Source organism: Anas platyrhynchos, chromosome 3 (genome assembly GCF_047663525.1).
Source record: "Anas platyrhynchos isolate ZD024472 breed Pekin duck chromosome 3, IASCAAS_PekinDuck_T2T, whole genome shotgun sequence".
Taxonomy (NCBI): Eukaryota; Metazoa; Chordata; class Aves; order Anseriformes; family Anatidae; genus Anas; species Anas platyrhynchos.
Genome location: NC_092589.1, coordinates 56,637,219 through 56,663,237, shown reverse-complemented (window position 1 = coordinate 56,663,237; position 26,019 = coordinate 56,637,219). Strand labels below are relative to the sequence as shown.

General features: G+C 44.2%; 1 protein-coding gene and 1 long non-coding RNA gene across 8 annotated transcripts in view; one reads left to right on the top strand and one right to left on the bottom strand.

The window, feature by feature from the left end:
• Positions 1–26,019, bottom strand: part of ARID1B (AT-rich interaction domain 1B) — a 321,285-nt gene that overhangs the window by 142,353 nt on the left and 152,913 nt on the right. For 4 of the 7 annotated variants that reach the window (XM_027454398.3, XM_072035944.1, XM_072035942.1 and 1 more), the window contains exon 5: positions 3,691–3,732. The exons of the other annotated variants lie outside the window; for them this stretch is intronic. In XM_027454398.3, the coding sequence (XP_027310199.3) occupies positions 3,691–3,732 (42 nt within the window). The remainder of the gene's footprint in view (positions 1–3,690; positions 3,733–26,019) is intronic. 7 annotated transcript variants of the gene reach the window in all.
• Positions 17,145–23,402, top strand: LOC140002180 (uncharacterized). Its single transcript, XR_011808333.1, has 2 exons — positions 17,145–19,140; positions 19,256–23,402. It is a non-coding gene; the product is annotated as an uncharacterized lncRNA (long non-coding RNA).

The following is a 26,019-nucleotide window of genomic DNA, read 5'->3' as shown; positions in this document are numbered from 1 at the left end:
TTTCCGCACTGCCACGCCAACTGATGCCAACGTGAGACTCCTACAAGGTGTGGATTAAATCTTTATATCACGACCAACCTCTCAGACTCAGGTTTTCCATTCTAACTGAGGGATTAAAATGTCCTGATGAGAACTGAGCGTCTAAATCTCAGGATTTAAGAAATTCAGACACGGGTATTTTCATTTGTCCATTGCCTTGGTGTTTGTGTTGGCGTCGTTCACAATGGTTAAACCTTTTACCTCTTATTTCTGCTCTGTGCACCTTATTCTTTTTTCCCTTTCTTTTTCACATCTTTGTATCCCTCCTAATTTTCTCCGCCATCTGGGAGCACTGGTCCCATCTGCTAAAATCTGTCCTCCTATTCCAGCTAAAACCAACACAAAATAAATCGGAACTGTTAGCATTTTACATGTCATCATTAGGCTCTAATAAGATTAACGGGACTGAAAGGGCTTCCAACTTTTAAATACATTCCTGCGTGCTGACTGCAGACCCAGGCAGACACCGCTCCATCCGGTCACTCTTATTCTACCTGACTTTCTCGGCAGTCCCGGGTTCAAAGACAATTCCTGCATGTGCAAGCTGGCACTCGGCAGAAGCTGAATGAACCATGCCCAGCTGTTAGGTCTGTCCCACATCACCTACCACCCGCTCGTGATCTGCTGGGTGGTCATTTCCCCAGGTCTCTCCATAAACAGCCACGCACATCACAGCCACTCTAAATACTGAAGCTGAAAGATCAGTCAAAAGCTGGATTAATTTTTTTTTCCTTTAAGGAACAACCATGCATACAAACGCACACACAAACGCGTGTATAAATAAAACTGAACGCCACATGTTCCATCTTCCAAAATGCTATTACGGCACACTAACAGCTTACCCCTTCTGCAAAATTAGCTGCAAAGAAAGCTGAATGCTTTTGCTTCCTGCCATTCAACCGAAGGAGAGGTTTGGACAGTAACACTACCGTATTTGTGAGTCTTCATACTCAAACGGCACCTTTTATTTAAACTGCTTACACTTAAAAAAAGTTGGTATTAAAAACATCATTTTTTTCCAATAAATTCCATCTATTTTATCTTTGTTTTGGGAAGACCGCTTTCTGATTAAAACAGTGAGGCGGAGGGACCATTTTGAAGGACTTATTACCAGCGGTCTGCGAGTTGCACCTGTTCTGTGCTTGCAGAGCAAAAACAAGCTCTGGCACTTCAAGGTACCTCTCCTCTGGGTTTGTTGACAGTGTGAAACAATGGCTTTTGTTTTAATTTTCTTTGCTAAAATTAAAAAAAAAATCTTTTGCCTGATCAAAATGCATATCCTACATCAAAGACCCTCTGCAGCTGATTTCTACATGTGCTTATCCTCCTCATCAAAGACTCCAAAGACTGCATCATCCAGATCCTCACTTCCCAGATGATAACTATGGTGAGACTGAACAATGTTGTGCTGTCTCATTCAGCGTGTTTTCCTGGGAAACGGCCCCACTCGCTGCCAGCATGCATATTTACCATGAAATGAAAAACAAGGAGAATTTAAGACTAACAGATAACATTGTAAGTTCTTTCTGCAGTTTAGAATTATTATTTTTTTAAACAGTATTTGGTATCTACAGGAAACACAGCCTGTCAACAACCCTAAAACTAAGTGATAAGCATTTAAGGGTTGGTGGAATGGATATAGTCAGAAACAGAGTCACCCTCTGCCACACATTATGCTTCTCCTTACACATACAGAAGGGATTTAAAATGCTAGAAGCTGAAGCACATGCTGTGCCCCAAAACATCAAGATACCTCCCCAGTAATCTGCATTAGACCTGGAGGGAAATTCAGGCTAAAAACGTGTACTGAAGAAAGCATTACAATTGTGTGAACTACAACCTTACATCCTCCTCAACTATGTTACATGGTATTTGCCATATAAACTGATTTTCTGAGTTATAAACTAAAAAACACCACTTTTATTTTTAAAAAATATGCTTTAAAATGTGCTTAGATGTACTTACCATGACTGTACCAACTGATTAGCTAACAAAACAGAGATGCTAACATTTGTGTGTCATTGCAACAGACAGTAGAGGAAGTGTTTCTCAAGGAAGAGGAGGAAAGAAAGTGCTTTCACAGGATGCCTACGTAGGCAGCCAAGATAGATTCCAAGATTAACAAATCTGGAATGATACATTTACCTTTTTTCTCAATTGAGAAAAAGTACATGACATGTCTAGTTTACTACATAATGTAAGGCTACTTCTTTGAGAGAGCAACAAGACCCTCTTGGTTCTGAAGCCGAATCTTACAATTTGCTTGGGACTCTGGAAGATAAAGTTAAGAGCTGGCAAAGGTACCGATTTGATTTTGTTAAATTCAAGCTTAGCAACAGAAAATTCCTGAAACTTTAGGTAATAAAACGGAGCTTCAAATGGCGTCCATCAACATGACTGCTAAACTGAATAGCAAGAAGCCTCTTCCACGGTGTTTTAGTTGTGCGAGTGACTGGCTACAATAATCTGCAGTAATATTTCTGTTTACCTACCTATAGTCTGAAGGATTATGGAGATGAGTTCACAAGAGCTGACCCTCCAGGTTTATTAAATATTCAATGAATATTCTGTATGAATGCTGGGTATTAAGTAAAAAAAACCACAGAAGATACTGCAGACTACCATATGTTAAATACTTCAAATAATAATGGAGTAGCTCTGTTCATTTTTTAATAATTTAAATCACTTTATCACGTATCAACATAAAAATGTACAATACAGACACAACTGTAAATTCTGGCATCATGAATATTTAGATGCTTTTAAAGCTTTTTTTCTGTGGGTTAATTTTGTTTACTGAATTCTGTATAAACTTGGAAAACTTGTTTCATCTTTTGATTTTATTTTTTTTTTACCTCGGTAGTAATAGACTATTATTTTCTCACCTGCAGTAGTATCACAGCAAGGGGGCCTTCAGCAGCAGGAAACTCTTCATTGTCATGATTTAGCCTACTGTTTCTACAATCTCCTCCTTCCCCTCCCCTCCCCACTCTCTTCCGAGCTAAATAGATGTAGCCTACACACAATCTGCCTTTTCCTAAAATCATCTGCTATTAGTGCTTAATTAAAACTGTGGTTGTCACCGTAAAGCTCGATGGCCAAAGAAACTCAGGCAATAACTAGGATACTGCCACCCATTCCGCAGAGCAGGTCTAAATGGTCTCTCCACCATGCATACTGTATGCCATACATTGATCTACAATTGAACACAGGGTGATGCAGCTGCTCAACGTAATACTTCCTATTTGCGATGCACTGTGAAAAAGGATCGTGAACAAAGTGGCTTACTCAACAGACTGTTACAAAGCAGGAAACAACTGGGATTTCTGAACTGCAAATCTATGAAACAAGAACAAACCCAGCACGGAGGCAGCTCCAATCTTAAAAGTTACTACAAAAGTGAAGTTCTGTACTTCCACATGGGCTTCCCCACGTTAAGATTTGCTCAAATGTTCTACACAGAATAACAGGACTCAGCCAGCCTGTGTGCCCTCTGCAGAACACCACACGTTTGGGGAGGTTTCTGAATTGGTGGATGTAACTAACAGGGATCCTCAATTCTCAGGCTGAAAATTGTCGTCTTCTGTACCATCACATCCAACAATTTAAACAGAAGGGACCTATAGAACAAAACTGCATCAAACTACACACCTTGTGTCCAAATGTAGCATCCTCGGAGGCCAAGACTTCAACCTGAAATTATAAGGAGAAAGATCATTTGAAATGTAGCCACTACCGACCACCTCTCCTGAGCACAGCGCCACAGCCCAGGCAAAGCAGGCTTCTCCAAATGAAGACACCAGCCTGGACCGACCCTCAGAAAGCCTGCATACGGTAGCACATGGTGAACTGACAGCTGACAAAAGGAATCTTCACAAGAGGAAAGTCAGAAACTCACAACACAGACCACGTTTCTCAGCCTAAAGGTTGTAAAAAGCATCTACCTGTTGGTGCCCCAAAATGTACTGCACTGCAGCTGCAACACTGATCTCCATGGGGAGTTTTAGCTACGCCAAAAAGCTGCCCGAGCACAAGCAGAATCTCCTGCTGTGGTGTCTCCCCCTCAAACAAAATGCTGGCAGCACCTGAGCTCTTCCCCTCATGTTATCATCTGGCGAGGCCGGGTGCTGCAGCATCATCTGAACAGCTCGGCTGCTCAGGCCTCACTCACAGGCCCCTGTCCTGCCTGGAGTTAAGCAAATCCTTTAAAATCTGTGGAGTTCAGGGCAGAAAGGCTGCCCAGGCAGAGGCCAAGGCCTCAAGATGCAGTGCAGACCAGAAAGGCTGAGGAAAACAAGGTGTTAAGTGGCCTGGCGGTGCCCCAAATCCAGCGCCTTGCTGCTCGCCGCGTACCCCACCGCTCCGGGAGCTGCTCCGCGTTAATCCAGGACAACAGGCACAGAAAGGCTGGCACGCTGGCTTTTTCATTAGACTCCTTAAAAATACTTCACACATCAGCACCTTTCACCTGAGAATCTCAGCGCTTTTATGAATTCTAATTAATTAAGCTTCTCAATACACCGGTGAGGTAGGAAATGTCATAATCCCAATATACAGCAAGAAGAGTGAGGCAGAAAGAGGTTAAATAATTTCTTAGCAGTCATGTGCCAAACAAGGGACGCGCTCAGGAAAAGAATCCCACATTTCTACTCCCAGGCTCATAGTTTAACAACTAGGAAATTCTCTATTTCTCTGATTTACATCCTATTTAAAATGCCTACTGCTGCATTATAATTTATACAACTAGTATAACTATAACTAATGTATCTAATCTCCAGTTCCAGTTTAACTTAAGAAGAGTGAAGGATTTAAAGCAAATCAAGAGGGAAAAAATGAATGTCAAGTTTCAGCCTGAAGCACATTATAATGCCAGAGTTATAAACCCCTGAACAAGAGGGTTTATAATGGAAAGGCTGATAAACTAACAATGATGGCAGCACTTAAATATATTTATGTCATGATCTAGCAACATATGGTATCCCTTCATCTCTAAATTAAAAAAGGGAGGAGGAGATGAAGCATTTATAGGAAGGAAGAATAAAAGGAGAAAATGAACCTGAAGTTACCCAATTGTGACCTGTCCGGCTGATTAGGAATGGCAGTAAGAGGCTACAAAAGAGGATCTCATTCAATAGGAGGTAGAAAAAAAACATCCAAGTAAATAAAATCAATCTGAAATGATACGTATTAGCTACTTATATTAAGCTTCTAATCCTTTAGGCACTTTATAAATATTAAACAATCAGTCCTGGTGAGACTGATAAATATCCATAATATATTTTACAGATGAAGAAACAGACAGAGGGTTAAGTGACTTGCCCAAGGCCAAAAAGAGAATAATCAGACGCTGGATTGGAAATAGCAGTATGACTACTTGTCAGAATACAGTGCCCTATTCGGACCCTCAAGTAATTCCAGGATCAGAGGCAGCCCAGCTAGGGTTAATGCGGTACCCATCCAAAACGAGAGTTCATTTTCACCAGGCTGTTTGTTCTGGTAAAACATCTTGCTACCATAACCACACAGACCCCAAAACGTGAACCCGTGCCACCGGCTCCCTCTCGGACGCCCTCCTGTACCCAGCAGTGCTGATGGCCACAACATGGATGGCACGAAAACCCCGCAAAGATCAGCCAGATCTTTGCTGGGGGTCCAGGCTTTATTTCTTCTCTGGGGAGGCCACCTCGCCATGAGGGGACCGTCGCTCTGTGGGAAGGTGGCACTGATAATTGAGCACCCATTCACTTGGTGGTGAGAGGATGTCTGTGGCTGCCCTTGGTTCAAAACACACACATGAAGGTGACGTGACAAGCACCACATCTGCAAGACTCAGGTCTCCTTTTCACCAAGAAACTGAGAGGAGGAACAAACTGGGACATCAAACAGCAAACCAGAAGCTGAAGGTGGTGTAACACATACATCACCGTGGTCTCTTTCACAGGCAGAAATATTTTCTTTTTTGCTTAGAAATGTAAACGCTCACAGGGACAACAAAATGGTTCAGAGTGCAGCTATCGGTGTGGACGGTAATCCTGATTTAAAACTGTTATTGAACAGGTCTGGTAATGCGATTTCTGCTTTTCCAAGAGTGATCACACCACTGCCGTGATAAAATACTCGTCTCTCGTTGAGGATGATGCAATAAAACACCCTCTGTATTCTTAGTTGCTGCTGTGTTTATTCGTGTATTAGTCCCCTCAGTTCGGTCTTCACCTCTGTGTAAAAAGCAGCAGCGACCAGTAAGAGACAAGTAACTGCTGACACTGTACGATACACAGAGTAAAGTACTGACACAAGATGTGGGACAGTGTGATTCTTTTCTCATGCTGACTTCCAAAAAAACAACCCAAACCACCACAAAACGCATTACAACCTGGCCTGAGAGGACCCCCCTCTAGTGGGAATGAGAGTGTACTTCAATCGACACCCACGTTACCCAAGAATAGAAAATCCCGTGTCCTTAAGAGTCAGGCAAGCACCATCTTTCTTTTAATCATCTCCAAAATATATCACTTTCACTCCAATAAACAAAAAATGAACTACAGATTCATTACTGCTTCAAGATAATCAGGCATTAATTAAGAACTTCTCATTATAGACTTATTTGTGGCAGTTAAACATTTCCTATTTTAGTTGCCTCACTGTACACATGTAAATACATTATCCTGGGCAGGGGTTGTTTTCCTTTCGCAGCAAAACATCCCCTGCATCGTTAGAGAAGCGGGCTGGGTGATTAACGAGGCTCCGGCACCAGACCCAGGCTCTGCCCTGGCCCTGTGCTGAGGCCCCACCTTTGGGCCTGCTTTGGGCCAGCTCCTCACCACACTGGGATACAGCCGAATGGGCCTGCTTGCCCCATGTCTGGTTTGGATATAATCTGACTTGTCATCGCTAGATTTCTCTAACGAATCCAGCGGCCTTTTTGCTGCTGATAAAGCGGGCTGCAGCTCTGGGCCAGGAGACTGTTGCAGGTGGTAAGAGGTGGGGTGAGCCCCTCCACCTCCTAGTGGAGATGGTTCATTGTGTCATCCTAGAGATCTCTCATGCATAACGTGTAGAGTACCCTGAAACAAGTTAGGTAGTAGCCCCGAGTCTCTTTTTATCAGAATAAAGGACACTTAGTACTTTTGTTTTGCTCTTATAAAGGAGTCCGGCAGCCCCCAGGAACAGTATCACATCACCACCAGAAGGCTTACAGTAAATCATGCACAGAGCAATTTTTACCTCCCTATCTCAGAGAAAAGGATTTGTGACAGATCAAAACGTTGAAGGGCAGTGCTAAACAATACCTTTTTGAAACAGTTTTACAGCCTTGCGATGAGATGACACAAGGAGTTATAATACTGTGGTCATCTCCAAAGCCACACTTGGCAATGATTTGGTCCTCGATTCAGTCCAGCTCCTTCTTGGCTCATCAAGACTTTGTTTGAGATGGGATTAGCTGAAACTGAGCAAGAGCCACAGGAAGTGGAATACCATTAACAAAAAGAAAATTACAGCTGTGCTTAATACTCAGACTGTTATCCAAACAAGGGAATATGAAGTGGCAAGTACTCAAGGACAAAATAACTAACTCATAGGAGACACAGGTCACAGAACCCCTCTCTACCTTCTTCTTCCTTTTTTTTCCTCTCCTCGTGGAATCTGAAAATAAGCACTAATAATCATTTCAGGTGGATGCGGATTGCCATATAATATCCTGTTACCATTAATGCTGAAAAGGATCATTGATCTGCGTTTAACTACCCAGGCAAAAGCTCCCAGTGCAAGGCAGGCTTAGCACTGCCCTCAGCCTTGGGGCTAAGTCCTTCACTTAACAGAGCCACTGTGACCGGTGGTCCACGGGGCTGGAGCTACGGCAAGAAAGGCAGCAGAGGCTGGTGCAGCTCCGATCCCGACAAAATATTCTGCGCAGGCACTTGCCGTTTCTGTGGGTCACACCTGAGAATTTGCCCAGCTGGCTGCCAATTTCACAGGCTTTCTATTGTCATTTGTTTGACACTATTATTCTAGAAAAATTATAGCACATGGCCTCTCTGATACCTAGAGGGTTTTTGCCAACTGCCTGCTTGCTAAAAAGGCATGCCTCTGGCACTTCTAAGATAGGTTCAAAACAAAATAAACGTGTATGTTAATGCTCACATTTTGTAATACTTTTGTATCCACCGTATCACAAAGATCAAGCAGATCAGAAAGGACTCTCTTCCCCATGATAACAAAATCATGAAAGAACGAGGAAATACAGGGGTTGCCGCCTGAATTGCTGTCAAATCACCTCCTCACCGCCGGGTCGCGATAAGACAAGCCTTATCACGCTGCCCAATTCACAATCAAATTACCTGCTCCTGTCCCCAGTCTGCCCTTTCCCTTCCCAGGGCTTCTGGGCAGGTGGGTGGGTGGGGGAAGCACCGTGGTCTCGGCGACTTACAAACGGGACTCCTCAGTCTGGGCACGGCGAGATGCAAATGCACCTCCAGCCACCGTGCCCGCACACCGGCCTTGCCGGGCTGCCTGCTGGAACCAGCCTGGACACCCGGGTGCATGCAAGGTGCTGCAGCGCGTGGTGCTGCTACAACCCTCCAATCCTTCTCTAGTTCAGATTGTCAGCTTTTAAGCTCTGTCCCTCCACAACTCTGAACTCACCTTTTTTAAACAAGAGGAACAATAAATTTATCCTGCTTTCACTTTTCAGCGCCCTTAGAAAGTTTATTTCAAAGATAAATATTGCTATAGTCATTCATATCTTCATGAAACCCAGCCTACCTAGCTGTAATATTTGCATTCTTTGCCTCCCTTTTAAAGTAATTTAGGATTCAACAACTGTAGACCATGGTTGCCCTTCTCCTTGGAGCAGGGACAAACTTAAATGACCCACACTAGTTTTTGGCAATTCTTCAAGGACTTACAAAGCTTGTACACTGCTTTTAGCGTATGCAGGACTACATAGGAATAAACTTTGGTAACTGAGACAACCTTTCCTTCCCTTTTTTCTCTGCTAACTGCCACCAGTTTATTTTTAATGGCTATCATGCATGTTCTTACAGTCAGGTTCCAAGCCTGCAGCAAGGGAAAAGCGGGCACGCTCCCCAGGCAATCCTTGAAACAAACATACCAAAGACACCTTTGTTACCACCCTGAATCTATGCCTGAATTAAAGGCGAGGTAGTTGCACAGTATCAGCCTCATGAATTAAGGAGAAATCAGCTGAGGTTTCCTCACTTTTCATACACAGTCCATGGAAACTACTTAGTCAAGGCCTTTTGGCTATGTAAGTGCCAGCCCCTTGCAGTGTGACCCCTGTAACAACGGGACAATGTGACCCAGCTCAAGACACTCTTTAAATCTAGCACCCACTTTTTCTTAGCCCTTTGTGATGTCAGTTATTTATCTTCTACTTCACCAGGGTTAGAAATAACAAAGATCAGTGCTCAAATTTCTGAAGCCGCAACTTTTAGCTCCCAAAATACACTTTAAGCAACAAAAAGATCTCTTTTTAAATGGTAGAACAACTGTGTGCTATTTTGCGTTAAAAGGGTTTGAAAGGATTTTCAGAAACTATGCTGCATTTCACACTTGCTTATTAATTCTCCTCATTCTCCTTATTAGCATGTACAGACAACACAGCAGCTCAAGGACAGCTCGCTGAAGCAGCTCTGTGCTTGGTCAGCCAGCCTTAGAGATAAAGCACAATGATGCCTCATGTTCTTCAAAGCTGTACAGCAGAGCAGATCTGTCCTGCTCATATTTTTAAAATTCTTAAATGCCAATGTTTTTGTGGAAGCTGATTTACAAAAAGTAATAATAATAATAAAAAAAAATCATTCACATCTTCACCATTGTGCCTAATACACTGTCTTGGACATGATATTGACTAACCTGCTGTTTTAGTCTCCCATTGCAAATATTTTGCAAAATCCTGGGAATGAGGCCAATCCCTGAGAAGCAAAAGAAATAGACTCTAGATATTAGCTAACTAAAAGCAATAACCATCAGCCTTGTGGGATACAACACTCACTACAGAATTACATATGTATTAGAAGCAACTGGGGAGAACAAAAAGTTGTGGATTAGATGGCGATGGGGCAATCCCTGGGACCTCAAACAGAAAGAGACAGAGTTAGACCAGCACCAGGAAGCAGCCATTGCAAACTGGGGATAAATGGACATTTGAGATTGCGCATGTGCTGATCAGTGCACACTCACGAGTTGCTGCAGCAGGGCCTACCAGAATTACCTGCAAGCATGCTCTGAGACAAGTTACTCCTCCACAGCTACCACAGACATCTCTGATCAGCAGCAAATTCACAGCAGCAGCATGTCCATCTGCTCTTGTCATGAGAAGGTGAAGCAGGTAAGGAACATACAGGCAGACATACGTATACCCATGCATGGACGCTGCTGTGAACACATTCACAGTTCAAACCTTTTGTATATTTTCTGTCAAGCACTGTTTTTCATACATATGCAAAGCTATGTAACATACAATTAGTTCTTTCACACTAGAGCGCTGCATAAAACAGAGTAACTGCACCGAAAATTAGCTTTTGATATTTATTTGTTTGACAATGTAGAGATCAAAATGATTGTTGTACTGAGACTGAAATCTAGGAGCAGTCACTATTTAATTTCCCTTAAGAAAAGAGTGGTAGATACTATTAAATACAAAATTCAAACCTTTCATCCGCAAGCATTCTAATATATGGGAAATCCTGAAAAACTGTCATTATGCTATGTGACATGAGCGGTAACAATTACTGCAAGCGTTAAGCCTTTTATTTAGGTATTGTGTCTGCATCCTTTCGAACCCGTTTGCATTTCTCACTCTTTTGTTGAATACCATTGCTCCCTTTTGATTCCGCAGCTCCAGAAGGGTGAGCCATACAACCTCACCCGCCAAAGTCCACTGCAAAAGGTCTCTGCAAGCAGCCTCCACCACGCACAACCACACTGTCAGCCTACAGAGCGATGCTGATAAGGAAAACGCCAAAAGGGGTTAAAACTTCGCTGCCCTCACCCCACAGGGCTGGAAGTTCCCACTCCAGGGCTCTGGCAACCCAAGGGGCTAGCTGCCCTCACAGCCTTTTTCAGGCTTGCTTCCTGTAAATAGGGGGTGCCATCCACCAGCAACTAGGGGGTGGTAATGAACAGCTGCAGTGCCATCATGGCTTTTATTTCAGAAATTCCAGAAAGCTCCCCAAAGGCTTATTTGAACGCCACCCTCACCGGCAGGGAGGGCTTTTGCTTTGTAGGGCTGCGAGAGCTGCTCCCCCTCGTCCCCTCTTCCTGCCTCTCTGTATAATGCCTATAGGTGCCAGCTGGGAAGCTGAAGACACGTACCGTCCTAGGCAAAACCGCGTGTCTTAACAACCTCACCTGAGCGAAGTCAAACAATTTGCAGCAAAAATTGAAGATAAGTGACCAAGGACAGAATCTTTACAGAAACAAAGCTTGAAGTTTCAACTCTACACCATTCTGTCAGCAGCTTTCTTATTTAATTGAGCCGGTATACACCCGACATCAAAGATACTAAGCTATTTTGTGCTGAAAATATTGGAAGCATGTTAAGAAGAGGTGGCAAACAGAAAGGATCTGTCAAAGGTAACAGATGTATCAAGGGCACCAAGCACTGTGAAGAAGGCGTTAATTATCTATGCTGAAAAAGAAAAGGTGTTTGAAAAACAGAAACTGTTTTCAAAAGATTCAACATATTCCTATTGTGCTCAGGAGAAAAAGCTTCCCGGCACCTTAGACAACATTATTTTGGGTATGTGGGTTAAAAAGATTTTTTAGGCGAGGAGGCACACAATGTGGAGAGAGAGCGCTCTGTTTCAGAAACATGGTTTCAACTTCAAAACCTTTGCTGTGTCTCACAACCCATTCCAACTGTAAATTGAATTCTTTATTCCGACTTTTAATGGAATGGGTAACTTACACAACCTAGCTGAATCTCTGAAAGAACGGGAAAAGAAGAACACCTTTCTGAGCGCCTTTTTGTAATTTAGCACAGTCTCCACAGTACTTTCAACTCCTGCCCTACAAGGACTGCTTCATCTGAAAGGAAAAAAAAAAAAAAAAAAAAAAAAGGTATTTTTTTGAGAATAAAACAGGAATATGCAAAAAAAGTCATGCTGAGGCAAAACTTGTCACCAGAGGACCTACCCTACATAGCGCTGACGTTCTTATTAATTTTTTTTCTAGATCGTGGATGGTTCTGTTCACTCACAACCTAATTCTGAGTCAGGAGGAGAAACTGATTCCTTATTATACCTCCGTGCCCCCTCCCTCCCCCTCCCCTCGTAGGAGCAGTGAATCGCACCTTTCTGAAGCACGATTTTGAGAAAACCGGTTAACACAAAAATGACCCTTTCCTTTTTCATTTGGAAAAAATAAAATAAAATCAGAACAGATAGGAAGGGAGACGAGTAATAATTAAGAGCAAGGGAAGCCTCCACCTATGTTACGGGGGAAATGGCCAAGGCGATGGCCAGCAGGGATGTACCAGGCCCTGGGATCCTGATCCCTACCTCCCCAGCCAGCCAGCCAGCTCCTCCCGCGGCCCGCTTCCCTCCCGCATCGCTCTCAGGCCATATATAGCGGGTGGCTAACACCGACAGCAGCTGGGAAACCCATTTGGGCATCGTCTGGGCATCGTCTGGGCATCGTCAGCCCGAGATCACAGGTTTGGAAGGGCTGGTTTCCACAACAGAGCGTCAACACACCTGCCAAGGAGTCACACGGGAGGAATCCCCTGGGCACTGTTCTGTATTTCATACCATGACTTGAAAGGGTAGGTCTGTGGAACAGGACTCAGAAGAACTGAATTATTTTTGCCGACGATCTGAGCTTTTTCTCTTGGCTTATTTTCAGCTGCATCCTCCTCACCTCCCCACAAGGTGCGCAGATTAGGAAACACTCTGACTGGATTAACTGCTTTAAAAATTATTCAGATGTCACAGCTGGCCAGTTTTTGACCCTTCTGATAGCAGGATTTAAGAGTTTACTGGGAAAGAACAAGTGCTCCTGTCAGTGCCATAACTCCTCCACACTGCTCTAGTTCACAACAGCAAAACACTTCCTCAGAACTGAAGAGAAAAAAAGCTCTCAGCTCCAGGCCAGCTCTACACTGAAGATTTCAATGGGGCAAAAAATAAAAAGAAAAAATATTCCAAGGAGTCACTTCAGTCGTCAGTAGGGCCCGGAATAATACGAGTCCAGATAAGCTGGCAAACTGTGTTATTTTCCCGTTTTGCCCGAGTTCTCCGTCTGTTGTGGCAGAGGAAAATGAGCGCAGCGCTGAGAACACGTCCTCCAAAAACACACGTTCCACGCTTCACACACACAAAGCCTGAATTTGCATACATGAATCAAACAATTAGGTTCCCCGAATGCCTGAACTATTTACACAAATTGGGACTTTCACTCAGTCGAGCGAGCGAGCGCACAACGTACAATTTCGCAGGCCACTTCAGCATTTCACATTTCTGATATCCCCACAACGCAAACCAGAAAAATCGAGTCCAAATTCTTCTCGAAGTTACTCCCAGCAAATAGCAGCTCGCTTATAAAAGCCTGATTAATTGCAGAATCTTGGCTTCAGAATTCAATTACATGTTAAAATATTAAAAATTCTAGAGTCCATAAACAATGACTATAAAACTGTTTATAGCATTTTTAATATTTTATTTGCATACTGCAATACGAACTATAAATGTTCTTTTTCCTGCCCCCCACCCCCTTTTCCCTCGGATTAGTTTGCTGCAGTTTCTTCCTGCAAACAGAACGAGCGTGACACTCGGGGACGGAGGAGATGAGAGAGGATGTGGCAGGCTATTGACACTCCACCTCCTCACAAACTCTGCTCCTTCACTCTGCTCTGTGCCTCTTCGTGAGTTTTATTCTGGGTCTACAAGGGTGCTTCTGGATAATTACAGGATACAAGCCGGCATTTTTTTCCAGCCTGTCTCGATTTCAAAGTAACCTCCCTATTCATGCTTGTATTATTTATTGAAGGTAAAACAGCAAAACAAATCAATTGCTAACAGCCTCGTGCAGTTTTCTGAACTTAGCATTTCTGCAGGGAGGTGTGCGTATACCGCTCCGTGCAGCTCTACGTGTTCAGACACGAGAACCTTGTACAAATCCTAAACTTTAACAAGCTTTTTCTTAAAGGCTTTTTTCTTTACACACGCGCATCGCACAGGTTAGTCTGAAAGACGAAGATACAGGAAGCACCTGAGCAACAAATCTTCCTGTAACTTCTCCCGAAGTGCTAAACCCCAGCACTCACCCTGTTTTCCAATTACTGTATCTGCACCAATTATAACAGTAAGTTGGCAGCCCCAGAGAGTGATTTTTACACTCATTTTAAGCTCGTTTTGCTCAGAATGTAAAGAAAAACTTGAACTGCAATCTCGGAGGTGAAAGGCTAGAGTTTTAATTTCTGAACCGCGCAGCCCTGGCAGGTCTTTTCCACACTTGTGCTCTGCGGAGTCCATTTTGTTTCTGTATGTATTTCTGCTCAGGTTCCCCTTCCCCCTCCGAACAAAGAAGGTATCACCGCATTTATAAGAAAGCCACTCATTGACAGTTTCTGCTGCAGCTCATTTGTTATGTCCCGCTAAGAGTTTACAAACAGCTGTCCCATGCATCTCCACTGGATACAATTTTAGTCTAGACAGGGGAAATCCAAGCTACTGCTGCCCAAACAACGTAAACACAGGAAGATTTTCAATCAATCATTGCATTAATAGGAACACATCTCATAATATAAGGGGAGGGCGTTTTGGAAGAAAGCCTATTTCAGAGCCTGAAACAGTGTAATTGCATGGCATTGTTCTTGTGCTAGGCAGGGCTATGGAACGGCGCTCTCGCAAACCAGATTTTGGTGCAGTGGTAGATTTCGATAAAATGAGCCTTGTTTCTCCAACACAAGTGGCTTTCAAGACCACTGACAACTTTGAATTAAATGGTAAACAGACTAAATAAGACACGCACAGCACAGGCATTCATCTCCGCTTTGATACAATCAGGTCAGTGCCCACACAAATATATTTATTGCGTGACCATTATTTCTGTTTTTCTTCAAGTTGCTTTACCTGGGAAATGATGTTAAACACCGCAGCTACTAATGTACTAATGATTTTTCCTGTTCTCCTCCGTGCCAGCCTGTTGTCTATGCCCAAACATACCAACATCTAGAAAAACTGCTAGTGCAGATACTTCTGTGTTGTTATGTTTTTAGAGAAAAACAACAAGGCCCTTCTTACATCTGGGGCATCCATATACCTACTCTTCATAAAAACAAAATCAAATAAAAATGAATAACCTTAATTACAAAACTTTTTTTTTTTTTTTTTCCCCAGGGGGAGTGAGGGAAAGCAGCTATTATTCTGTCCTTATTTTATTTTTTTTTCAGTCCCTTCATCAAGAAGCTCGGTTTACACTCATGGTCTCGGATCAACTTTTACCAGTGGGTGTCAGTGTAACAGTATAATGATATAATGGGGGGAGGACACGTAGAAAAACCATGAAGAAACACTGATTAAGTTTTATTTTTAAATGCTACATCGATATAAAAAACCACCAGAGAACACATCTCCTTCCAGAGACTTTCTGCTTCACTAGCGATGTATTCCACAGAGATCCTCGAACTTCACACACGTTTGTGCTAGCATGCCCAATGTGATCGACTTCGGCTTTTGTTTTCTGGACCTCTGCGTGTTGTGTGTGCGTACACACACGCACACAGGCACGCGGCAACTGCGAGGTTTCCGTCGTTTCGACAAAGCCAGCCTGTCTCTTTAATTCAGATTTTGCAGCCAACAGTTAAGAGGCTCTGCGGACCCCAACTTATTAACCTGTGCCAATTTAACTAGTATTACTCAAGAGGTTCAGAAGCCTAAAAATAGGTGTTAATCTGCGCAGACTGACAGCAACTAATCAGTACCTGCCCTGTCACAAGTTCCGTCCCTCCTACTCATTGCACGGAGGGGGAGACAGCACGCAGGGAGGTAAAAAAAAAAAAAAAAAAAGGAGAGACCCTGGTGTTTCCTTTTAATATGTGCGCAGCTTTTCGTGAGGGAAAAAAAAATTAAAAAATCACGAGATGTTTATGTGGTGGGGCTCAATGTGAAAACTTGTTTCCGTACCAGCGAGCAATGGCTTCCTGCAAGCAAGAGCTGCGTGCGTGTCTACCAAACCTCTCCGTCCAAAGCGACGAGGCCCTTTATTTTCACTCGGGGTGAAAACAAGCGAGCAGGGCTCACACCCACCCTAGCGCCGGGTCTCATTAGCTGTGTTACAGTGTGATGTGAAGTTTTAGGGGCCCGAGTTTTGCTCTGCCGAGTGCTGTTGGCCTGGCTCTCCCCACAAAGCTGTGCACAGGCACGAAGGGCCAGGGGAGCGCACGCCCTATGGTGGCTTTGCTCTGGTGGGGCTGGGGTTACAGCTGCTGGGAAGGGCCCCAACCAGCCACGACTGTCCCCCACAGACGTACTTTTAGGAGAAAAGTGGCTTTAAAATTAATAAAAGTAGTCAGCCGGGCTGGCTGACGGCTGAAAGGAGGGATGAGGAGCGCTCGACTCAGCTGGGTGTTTCGTGCGTAACTCGTGCTATCCGGGATGTGCCGGGTTTGGTTGAAGGAATATTTTGGCAGGAAGTACCAAAATAATGTAAAACAATGCTGTGAGGCCATTGTGAGGAGAGGGAAGTAAACAACAGCGGGTTAACGAACCGGGGGGGGGCGGGGGGAGGAGGGGCGCTTTGCGAGCTTCGCTTGTGCGTTACTGAAAAGAGAGAAGAAAAAAAAAAAAAAAAAAGGAAAAAAAAAAAAAAAAGGAAAAAAAAAGAAGAAAAAATAGGCTCGGGAGGGAGCCCCCGCAGCGGGCTCTCCCGCCGAGGGCTGCCGCCCGCCCGCCAAATGGCCGCGCGCTGCCGGCGCCCCAACGGCCGCCCTGCGCCCGCGCCCGCAGCTGCGCCCGCGCCCCGCCGCGCGCCAATGGCGGCCCGCGCGCCCCTCCCCCGCCGCGGCGCGGCCAGACCTGTTTTTGTCTGCGGCGGCGGCGGCGCTCGGGGCCGCGCCGCTTCCTCCCTCCCGCCCTCCTCCTCCTCCTCCTCCTCCTGCTCCTGCTCCCCCTTCCCTCGCCCCCCCCCAGCCCTCCCCGGCCCGCTTGTTCCGTCCCTTCCCAGCCGCGGCCCGTCCGGGCCCGAAGTTGTGCTCGGAAAGGGGGCGAGGGAAGGGAAGGGAAAGGGAAGGGAAAGGGCGGCTCCATCCGCGCTCAGCCCGAACTCCCCCCCTGCCAACACCCCCAGCTCTCGGGGGCCGCACGAAACATAAAAATAATAATAAAAAAAAATAAAAATAAATAAATAAATAAATAATAAAAAAGGGGGCGAGGGGGAGCGCAGCACTCCCCAAGTTTCCCCGTGAGCCGTGAGGGGCTGCGCCCCCCGCCCCGCGCGGCGCTGAGGCGGGCGTACAAAGGCACATCTGTGCGTGCCGGAGGGCCGGCCTGACGTGTTTGCTGCTCGCAGCAGCTGCGGTTTCTGAGGAAACAAGGCTGATTTTCTAGTCGGGCTGGGAGATTTTTTATTTTTTTTTTTTCTCTCTCTCCCCCTTTCCAAGCGCCTACGTGCGGGGGAGGGGAGCTGAGGAGAGGCCGCGCCGCAGCGGAGCCGCGGCGGGGGAGGGGCGGCGGCGCGGGGGCTGCCGGGAACGCGCCCGCCGTGAGGCGATCGCTGCCCGCCCGGCCGCCGGGGGGGGGGGAGGGATTTTTGGGGTGTTTTTTTCTTTAAAATCAACCTTTGTGGCCGCGGGGGCTCAAAAATCCCTCTGGGGCCTGGCAGCTCGAAGCAAAATAATCCCAACTCCTCTAAACTACGCGTTAAAAGGGGGGGAGCGAGATCAAAACTCACGTGGGAAGGGCGCTGCTAAGTCGGGAGAAATAAAAAGTGTTGAGCTGCAAAGGGTGCGAGATGAACGCCCGTGCGCTTTGTGCTGGTGCTGAGCGTGTCAGGCCAAACTTACGCCTCGTGTAGCTGTTTATTTTTCAAGTGTCCAAACATTTTCCTGCGCGCACACCGTAACAAATTAATTTCACTGATGTTTAGCACTTGAGATCGCGCTAGACAAGCAAGGAATTGATTCCCAGATATAAAAGCTAATGCTACAAATTCTCAGACTCGATTGCCAACAAGTAGATACCTATGTTCGTATTTAGTCACTGAAATAATTGGCCTAATTTTCAGAAATGATAAGCGCTCGCGTTTTCAATTAATTTCACTTCTCTGAAAATCAGGCCACTGTGTATCTAAATATGACCTAAGTTTGAAGATTTTGTCTCTCTGTAACTGAAAAAAAAAAGGAACAAAACTATTACTACATCCAAATACCAGCATAATTACTTAACATTAAATGTGGAGTGAGTAGAAAGGGAAAGAATATATGTATGGGGTGACGGTATCTAATGCCACGGAAGCCACATGACAATTACATTAAAAATACTCAGAGCTCTGTGTGAATCTCTTCCTGAGATTGGTTCCAGTTATTGCTGTGGAAAAGGTTAATATAAACAACTCCCACCAGAACCGCCCGAAAACAAAGCCCACATTTACAAATTGTCAGGACTGACCCAAAACCTTTGGCCATATTAATCACACTTAGTGCACATTTTCCCACAAAGGAATTAAAGAGAAGAAAAAAACAACACCTCTGCTTCATTTAAAGAGGAGAAAAGGCAAACTGGTTAAGGACTGCCATGCGTGCATTATGTATATACCTGACTGGATCTAACGCAATTGTTATCCTGGCTGTGCACGGGCTGTTTTTCCCACCATGTGAAATGAACTTTTCTGTAAGTTTGGGCAGGGCACAGGCATGGCTCTAAAGACCAGTATTAGAAATAGCGGAAAAAAAGATTCTTGAGAAATGCCAAAAATAATCATGTTTCTTGCCTTCTGCCAGAACTGGAGTCAATTTTACCAAGCGGAAGCACTCAAAAATCCCGAGTTTGGGCTCAAAACAAGGAAAAAGCTTTACAAAACATGAAGCTTTTTGGAAAGAGCTTCAGATTCTTTTTTATACAGTTCATGAACCTGTAATAGGTACTTGGATCATTATTTTCACATCCCTCCCCCTCCATTTTACAAGACCTAAAAAATGCCCCCCTACAAGCACTGGAATGCCGAGGCTGAAGGTTTTTCTGCTTTTGTTTTTCAGCTGTCAACGACACAAAACTCCAGCCCTGTTCTGTCCTCATCTCCTCTGCCCCAAAACGAACATCTTCCAGCAGCGGCCCAAGGGTCACTCACTGGCTGTGATCCTTAGGCACTACCTTTGGCTTCATCTAGGCCCTCTGCACAGGGAAAGGTGAACTGCAGTGACTTAAGCAGCGCTGGAGCTCCTTGCTGCTGGGCCTCGTGGGCACACAGCCTGCAGGGGACGGTTTGAGAGGTTTCCTCCAGGACTCCTGTCCCAGCCCTACTGTACTGGGGGAAGGTGGCCAGCAAGGGCAAGCTGCGTGCCCCATGCAGGAGGGCCAGCGTCCAGCACAATTCCTAGCCACCGCCGTGTAGTTTTTAATGGATCTAACAGAGCTGAAATCCTCAGAGGAACCTAAGGGTTACCTTGACCTGCTAAATTGTTTGAAAAACCCAAATTATCTCATCCTCATCGTATTACCTCATGGCAGTTAACTTGCTAAGAATGCTGCTCTTTGATAGCCAGCCCTTAAAGGCACACTGTACAGCCTCACCCACCGTGCTTGCTTTCCCCCAGCAGCTCTGAGGGGCCCTGCAGGAGCGATGAGCTGACACTTTACGGGCCTCTGCTGGCTCTCTACGACCATCTCAGCTAATGGGCAGTGGTGAGGCCTAGGGGAAAAAAAAGGCTTCGGGAACTGAGAGGCATTTAGTACTCTGACGTCGGGGAAAAACACAAATGTCCACCATCTTTCCGGAAAAGAACACACCTGCGTTTTATCAGTGCTTTAACATGCACGATTATAAATTCAGATGCAGGGACTCGCAAGCAGCAGATGTGACTTTAAGACAGAAGAAGATACTGATTTGTTTCAGTACAAGAGTGAAAAAAGCAACAACTGAAAAATCATGCAGCTACAGCCCACAGAAAGCAAATGGACTGTTTATGCTAGAAGTGCCAGATACCTATTACATAGACTATATTGGCTTACACCATTTTCAAATGAAAACACTAATTCTTTGTATGTACGACTATCTGTAACTGCCAGCAAGACCATTACAAGACACAAAGCATAAAAAAACAACAACAAATGCTGTCCCTTTCAGTGCATGTTAAACAAAGTGACCCCACTCCTTGAAATCAGCTTTCCAGAATTCTAGAAGAGCTTAAAAATACCCCCTTGCTGGTAACTAGATTGCCATTTCCAAATCCTCCAAAATTCAATAGCAACATTGAACATGCACAATCGCAAAGCTCTGAAAAAAATGCTTTTAAATAAAAGTTCTGAGAAAGACAGTATTGCCTCATAGGAATTTTTCACATCTCTATCCATGCTGTGGAACTAGCACTTGAAAGGGGAAATAAAGTATATACGCATAAATATTTGACAGACTGGTCCAATCCTCTTAAAACTTATGGAAATAGAGAACATGTGAAAGGAGCCAATGCAGACGAATGGCCGCATGATTAGATGAGTTCTGCCGTCCATCCCCTTCCTCTTCCCACTAAATGAAATTGTCATTAGCAGAGTGTCAGTCCCAATATCATCAACTTAATAAAGCAAGATTGAAACAGAAGACAAAGCCAGTTAATACAGTCCTCCAAGTGCAACCCGTATCAGAAGAAAACCCTTTGAAAGGCACCGTGTTTCTTCTCGTGGAGAAACAAGTAACAGACTGGATAAAAATTCTTGAAGAAAAAAAGCCAAGATCCTTGTTTTACCATACATAACACTGAAAACCTAAATCCCTAAAGGTGCAGGTAAAGAAGAAACATGAGAACAATACAGAAATGCATTATTTATCGTTCACTTTAAGCAACTCAAAGCTCTTCAGTGATGAAAGATCAGCAGAAAAGCAGCAGATAGGTTAGGTGGATACAACCTGAGACCAACTGTGAGATGATTGCCACTGCTCCTGGGTATCTCCACCCGATTTGAAGTATCATCGCCAGTGCTCACATGGGGGAAGAAAACACCCCCCAAACACAAATAAACAACTTACTCGCTGATCCTGCCAAGCTGCTGGATGCAAGAGAAGTCCTCATATGGACTACACAGTCTCAATAGCAGTTTGTTTATTTATTTTTCCTGAAAAGAAGCCTATTGTAGTAGATCTGGGCAAAAATGGGAATTTGTGGTCATTGGAGGAAGCTGAGTCTCCTTTAGGGTTTGGAAAACCATGGCTGTCTTAATACTGTACCAAAACCAGGCACCCCAATGGATATGTAGAAGGCCAAAGCAGCTACAGCTTAGTGACCCAACAACCTACTGAAGTTCTCATCTTCTACCATGCATCCCGAGAGTTACACACAAAACTCAACATGCTCCACAGCACAATGGGACCAATTTCTGAAAGAAGAGACTTGAAACAGAGCTAATTTATTCCATCAGAATGAAATATCCGTCATTAGGTTCCCCACAACCTTTCATAAACATGGCTTTCATTTGGAAATGTTCAAGCATAAAATTCTTCAATAATTGTTTTTAACTGTGTATTTTACAGTTATAGGTAACTGTTCTTGTATAAATACTGTCTATTTGTACATTCCCATTGTGAGTGAAACCATATGCAAGCACCGAAAGCCTGAGCATTTTATTATCTCAGCAGTATCTGCCGAGGAGGAAGACAAACATGACCCCCTCCACGTGCCCTGCATACTGCTATGAAATCAGTGGTGTGCGCTCCTCACTTTCAGTTCCTAACCCATTTTTTTTAATTTTTTCCCCTAAAGGACTCCAAGGAGAGGGGTAACAGGATGGTTTGTGCCAGTACATGAGGGGAACACAGCTTAGAGGCAGATCGGCTATGAGTAAATAACTCTTCCATCTCCTTCCAATAGCTCTTCGGGTAAGCTCCAAGTTGCACTTCCCACCAAATACCATTTACCTAAAGGAAGGTTCAAGAGTCCGTGGGAGATGGAAGCTCTGCTCTCCCAAATCTAGCATCAATCACTCAGGCTCCAACAATGCTTGGTAAATGTAAGAAAAAAACTCCAGGTAATCTCTAAAACTCGAGAGAAAAGATCTGCTGCTCCTCAGCCAGAGAAAAGAGAGCAGATCTGTCAGAGCTCTCCAGAGGGTGGGATGAGTTAGCACCAGGAAAATCACTACTTGGGAGTTCCAGGCAGGGAGGGAGAGCGAGCGCAACCTGAGCGAACTGCACAGAGGCCCTCCCCTCCTCAGCTCCAGCAAGCAATCCCAAGCACTGGGCAGAGCAACCTAAAGCAGGGGTCACGTTTGTTTTGTTCCTCGGCAGATACTGCTGAGGAAGTATTTTTTTTCTGGCTTTCTTTGCATGCATATGGGTTCACTCACAATTCCAGCCACCCACTAAGCTGAGAAGTGTGGTTTATTTGGCTATATGCATCCATTTAAGATATCTCTCCTATCTTCAGTCATTTTTAATTCATGACTTTGTGAACCAGAGGTCACACCTTTGTACTAAGTAATGCTTGATGGAGTTTTCTTCTACTAATTTATCCAATTTTATTCGAACCATATACTTTTTGTGGCATCTGCAACACCCTGCACCAAAGCATCTGCGCCCTGCACCAAAAGCATCTACAGCTTAATTTGATGTTGTATGTAAGGCGCTCTCTTTATTTGCAGTGTTCTACCTTGCTTTGGAAGAGACAGAAGCATCTGGAATTTCCAGGTGTTTTTTGAAATGGCAACTCGAGAGGGGACTTCTGCACATGCACATTTGGTCCCAGAACAGAAGAACGTGAACCCTAAACCACCCAAATGCATACTCTTCCCTCGGAAACAGTCCCTGCAAGCCAAGCACCCAGGTACAGATATAACGCGCACACACAGGTAACTTTTATGAGCAGGGGACCTGTTCCTGTGAAGACTCCAGGTGGGAATCAGAGGACGCCAGGTGCAACACAGTTCCTATTCCTGGAATATATTTTGAAGATACATTTTTTCGGGCAAACTGAAGCCATTAACATCATCTTAAAAGAAAAAATGCATAGGTTTATCAGTCCTATCCATAGAGATAAGGCTATACTGGAAAATAAGCCATTATAAAGTTAACAGATCATTTTTTCTTTCATCTTCAACCCCTCCCTCTTCCCAGTTTCACTTTTATCGAGAGTAGCTACAATAACTTTTTAATTTGATAGCTCATAATAAGTAGGAATAAAAGAAAACTCGCTCTGGCTCTCTCTTACGTTTCTTGTCTTCATGGAGGCCTGCTGAATATAAAGACAACGAGTCTAGCCTAACCCCATGTTAAAGGGGTAAAGTAGCTGTTGGATTACATGGCCAGCCTTCTTGGGATAACGATGGAGACAAACTCTTCAAAACAAGAGTAAAATACAAGACAAATTTTACTACTGAAACGGTGTTACTTCAGATCCAACTATGACAGCTCAGAGCTATCAGGCAGATGTCTTCTCACCTCCACAGCATTAGCATCTGTGTATCTATATATATATGCATATAAAAATAATTTCTTAGTGCAATTCTTTAACAGAAGCTACCGTTCAAAGCAGTGCGTGAGCTGGAGGTTATTTTAGGCAGAGGAGGAGGATGACTGCAAAGGTGAGGCAGACTTGCATTACATTTGGCTTTGGATCGTACAGACTACCTGTCGGTGGAAAATCCTCTCTGTTCTACAGGGCACACAATTCACTTGGCTTCACAAAAGGCAGCTGACACTAACGTCACAAATACAAGTCTTTCTGCGTTTCAGTTATGGGAATTAACTCCATTTGGCCTGATTAGATTTTGCTCTCTAGCCTTGTTGCACCCGTGTTTCCATGCAAATTCTGCAATCAGTCAAAACACAAATAGTAGAGAGCATTACGTTCTTGGTAAAATAGCTTTATGAATACACACCCACCCCCTAGATGTGGTTCTCCTCCGCAGACCTCAGCTAACACAACGCACAAACCTTTACCGAACTCTAACTTTTGTTCTCTCTCAGCAGTAAGTGTGTAAGGCCACGCTGCTGTACTGAAAACCCATCCAGACCTCTATGTCACAAAGGCAAAAATCTGAAAACCACAAGTGAGCAAAATGAGATCCACAGTTGTGCTGCACAGATAGCATCATCTTTGGTAACGAGCTGCAGCCTGCAAAGCGTGCATGTCTCAGCACACAGTGCTGCACGCTGCACCCCCACAGGCTGAAAAATTCGGATGGCTGCAGTAAATCTGCTGCATTTTACAAAAATCAGCACGTAAACACTATTCTTTCTGTAGAGTTTGTGCGTTATGGTCTTAAAGCAAACCTTTGTGAAAAGAGTTGTTTGCATAATAATAATTAAAAAAAAAAGTGTTTCAAATAAACTGGAGAGGCCCCAAACCATACAATCCAGTCATCTTCCAGTCACAAATACAGGAAAACTGATTTTCACAATTACTCACAAAAGCTGTTATGTTTAAGATATCTGGTATTTTCCGAGTGAGATGCAAAACATTCATGTTAGTAAATCTTTTAATACCCGTGCTGCTTTTATGCTATGCTATGTGTTAAGGTAATGGAATACAGCTTTGCGAGACGCGATGATACTGAATTTTCCATCTCCTCCAGTTCCCTGCATGTACACACATGCACACACAAGCGCTCTCCGGATGGATGGTACCTGCATAGTTCGAGCATTTCACTACATGAAGTCTGAAGAAAATTCTCTTTATCTCCACCCCCAGTTTACACAAGCATCTTAGAAGAGCAAAAGGAGGAGGGAAGGCTCTGCTAATGATCCGCAGTTTCCTTCAAGTCATCAACATCTCAATTTTCATTTCACACACATTCTCCAGCTGGTGCACTTAAGTGACCAGCACACAGCACCTAATAAGACAGCCCATTAATGAGAGGAGGAAAATAAAGAGAGAAAAGGTTAAAGGAAAATGCAACTCACTCATATTCACTTTTCAACTGCGTTTGGTAGAAGATATATTCCCATACGCCGGAATACATTAAAAGTTAGATACTTAATCCCACACAGAAGAGCACAAAATATTTGTGTTTTCATGCAAAATGACAGGCTGTTGGATAGCCGCTTGTCTTTGGAATTAATAGTTTACAGCTCACGGTGTCTGGGCTGTGAACACATGCAATTAATAAATGCGAATCTGCTGGCAGTAACTCTCTTCTGCATTTTGTAAGTACTCTTCCCAAAGTCCCAAAGAACAATGTTTTCCTATAAGTTTAGCACACTGACACCCTCTGTGCCTGAAAAGCTCCCCCTTTTTGTTCTGCAGTCACAACGAAATCAATTATTTGGGGATGAACGGTGCAAGTATTCACCTTGACACTGTGGGGCCGTGACTGTAAGGCACACTGTGCACGGGGCTGAGCGTCCCACACCGCATGCCCCCTTCAGTCTGTCCTACACGAAGGATCTGACGTGAGTAGGCTCTTGCTATGTCATGGCTTTTAGACCTTCCACGTTTCAAAATCACAGGGGCAAAAAAAAAAAAGCCTGCTTGTTCTCTGGTGGGCTCTGGTAACTTAAAAAAAAAAAGCCACTCTACTTTAAAAATTAAAAATAAGTCATCTCATATTGGCATCTCCCACACCACAGCTCCCAAAGAAGTCAACTCAACAGTTGTGTTGCATCAGCAAATAGGCAAGAAAATGAAAGAAGAATAGGAAGACAGGCTTGTAAGACACATATTGCAAGTCAAAAGCTAGCTCGTAAGTGGCATGTTAGCCTTGGGGCCTTCTTCAGGCTGTGGAAAAAATAGAGAGCAATTAACAGATAACCATGCTGAATGCTTTGTTTGGGCTTTGGATTTGTTGTTTATTTTTAAATACCCAAGAACGGAGA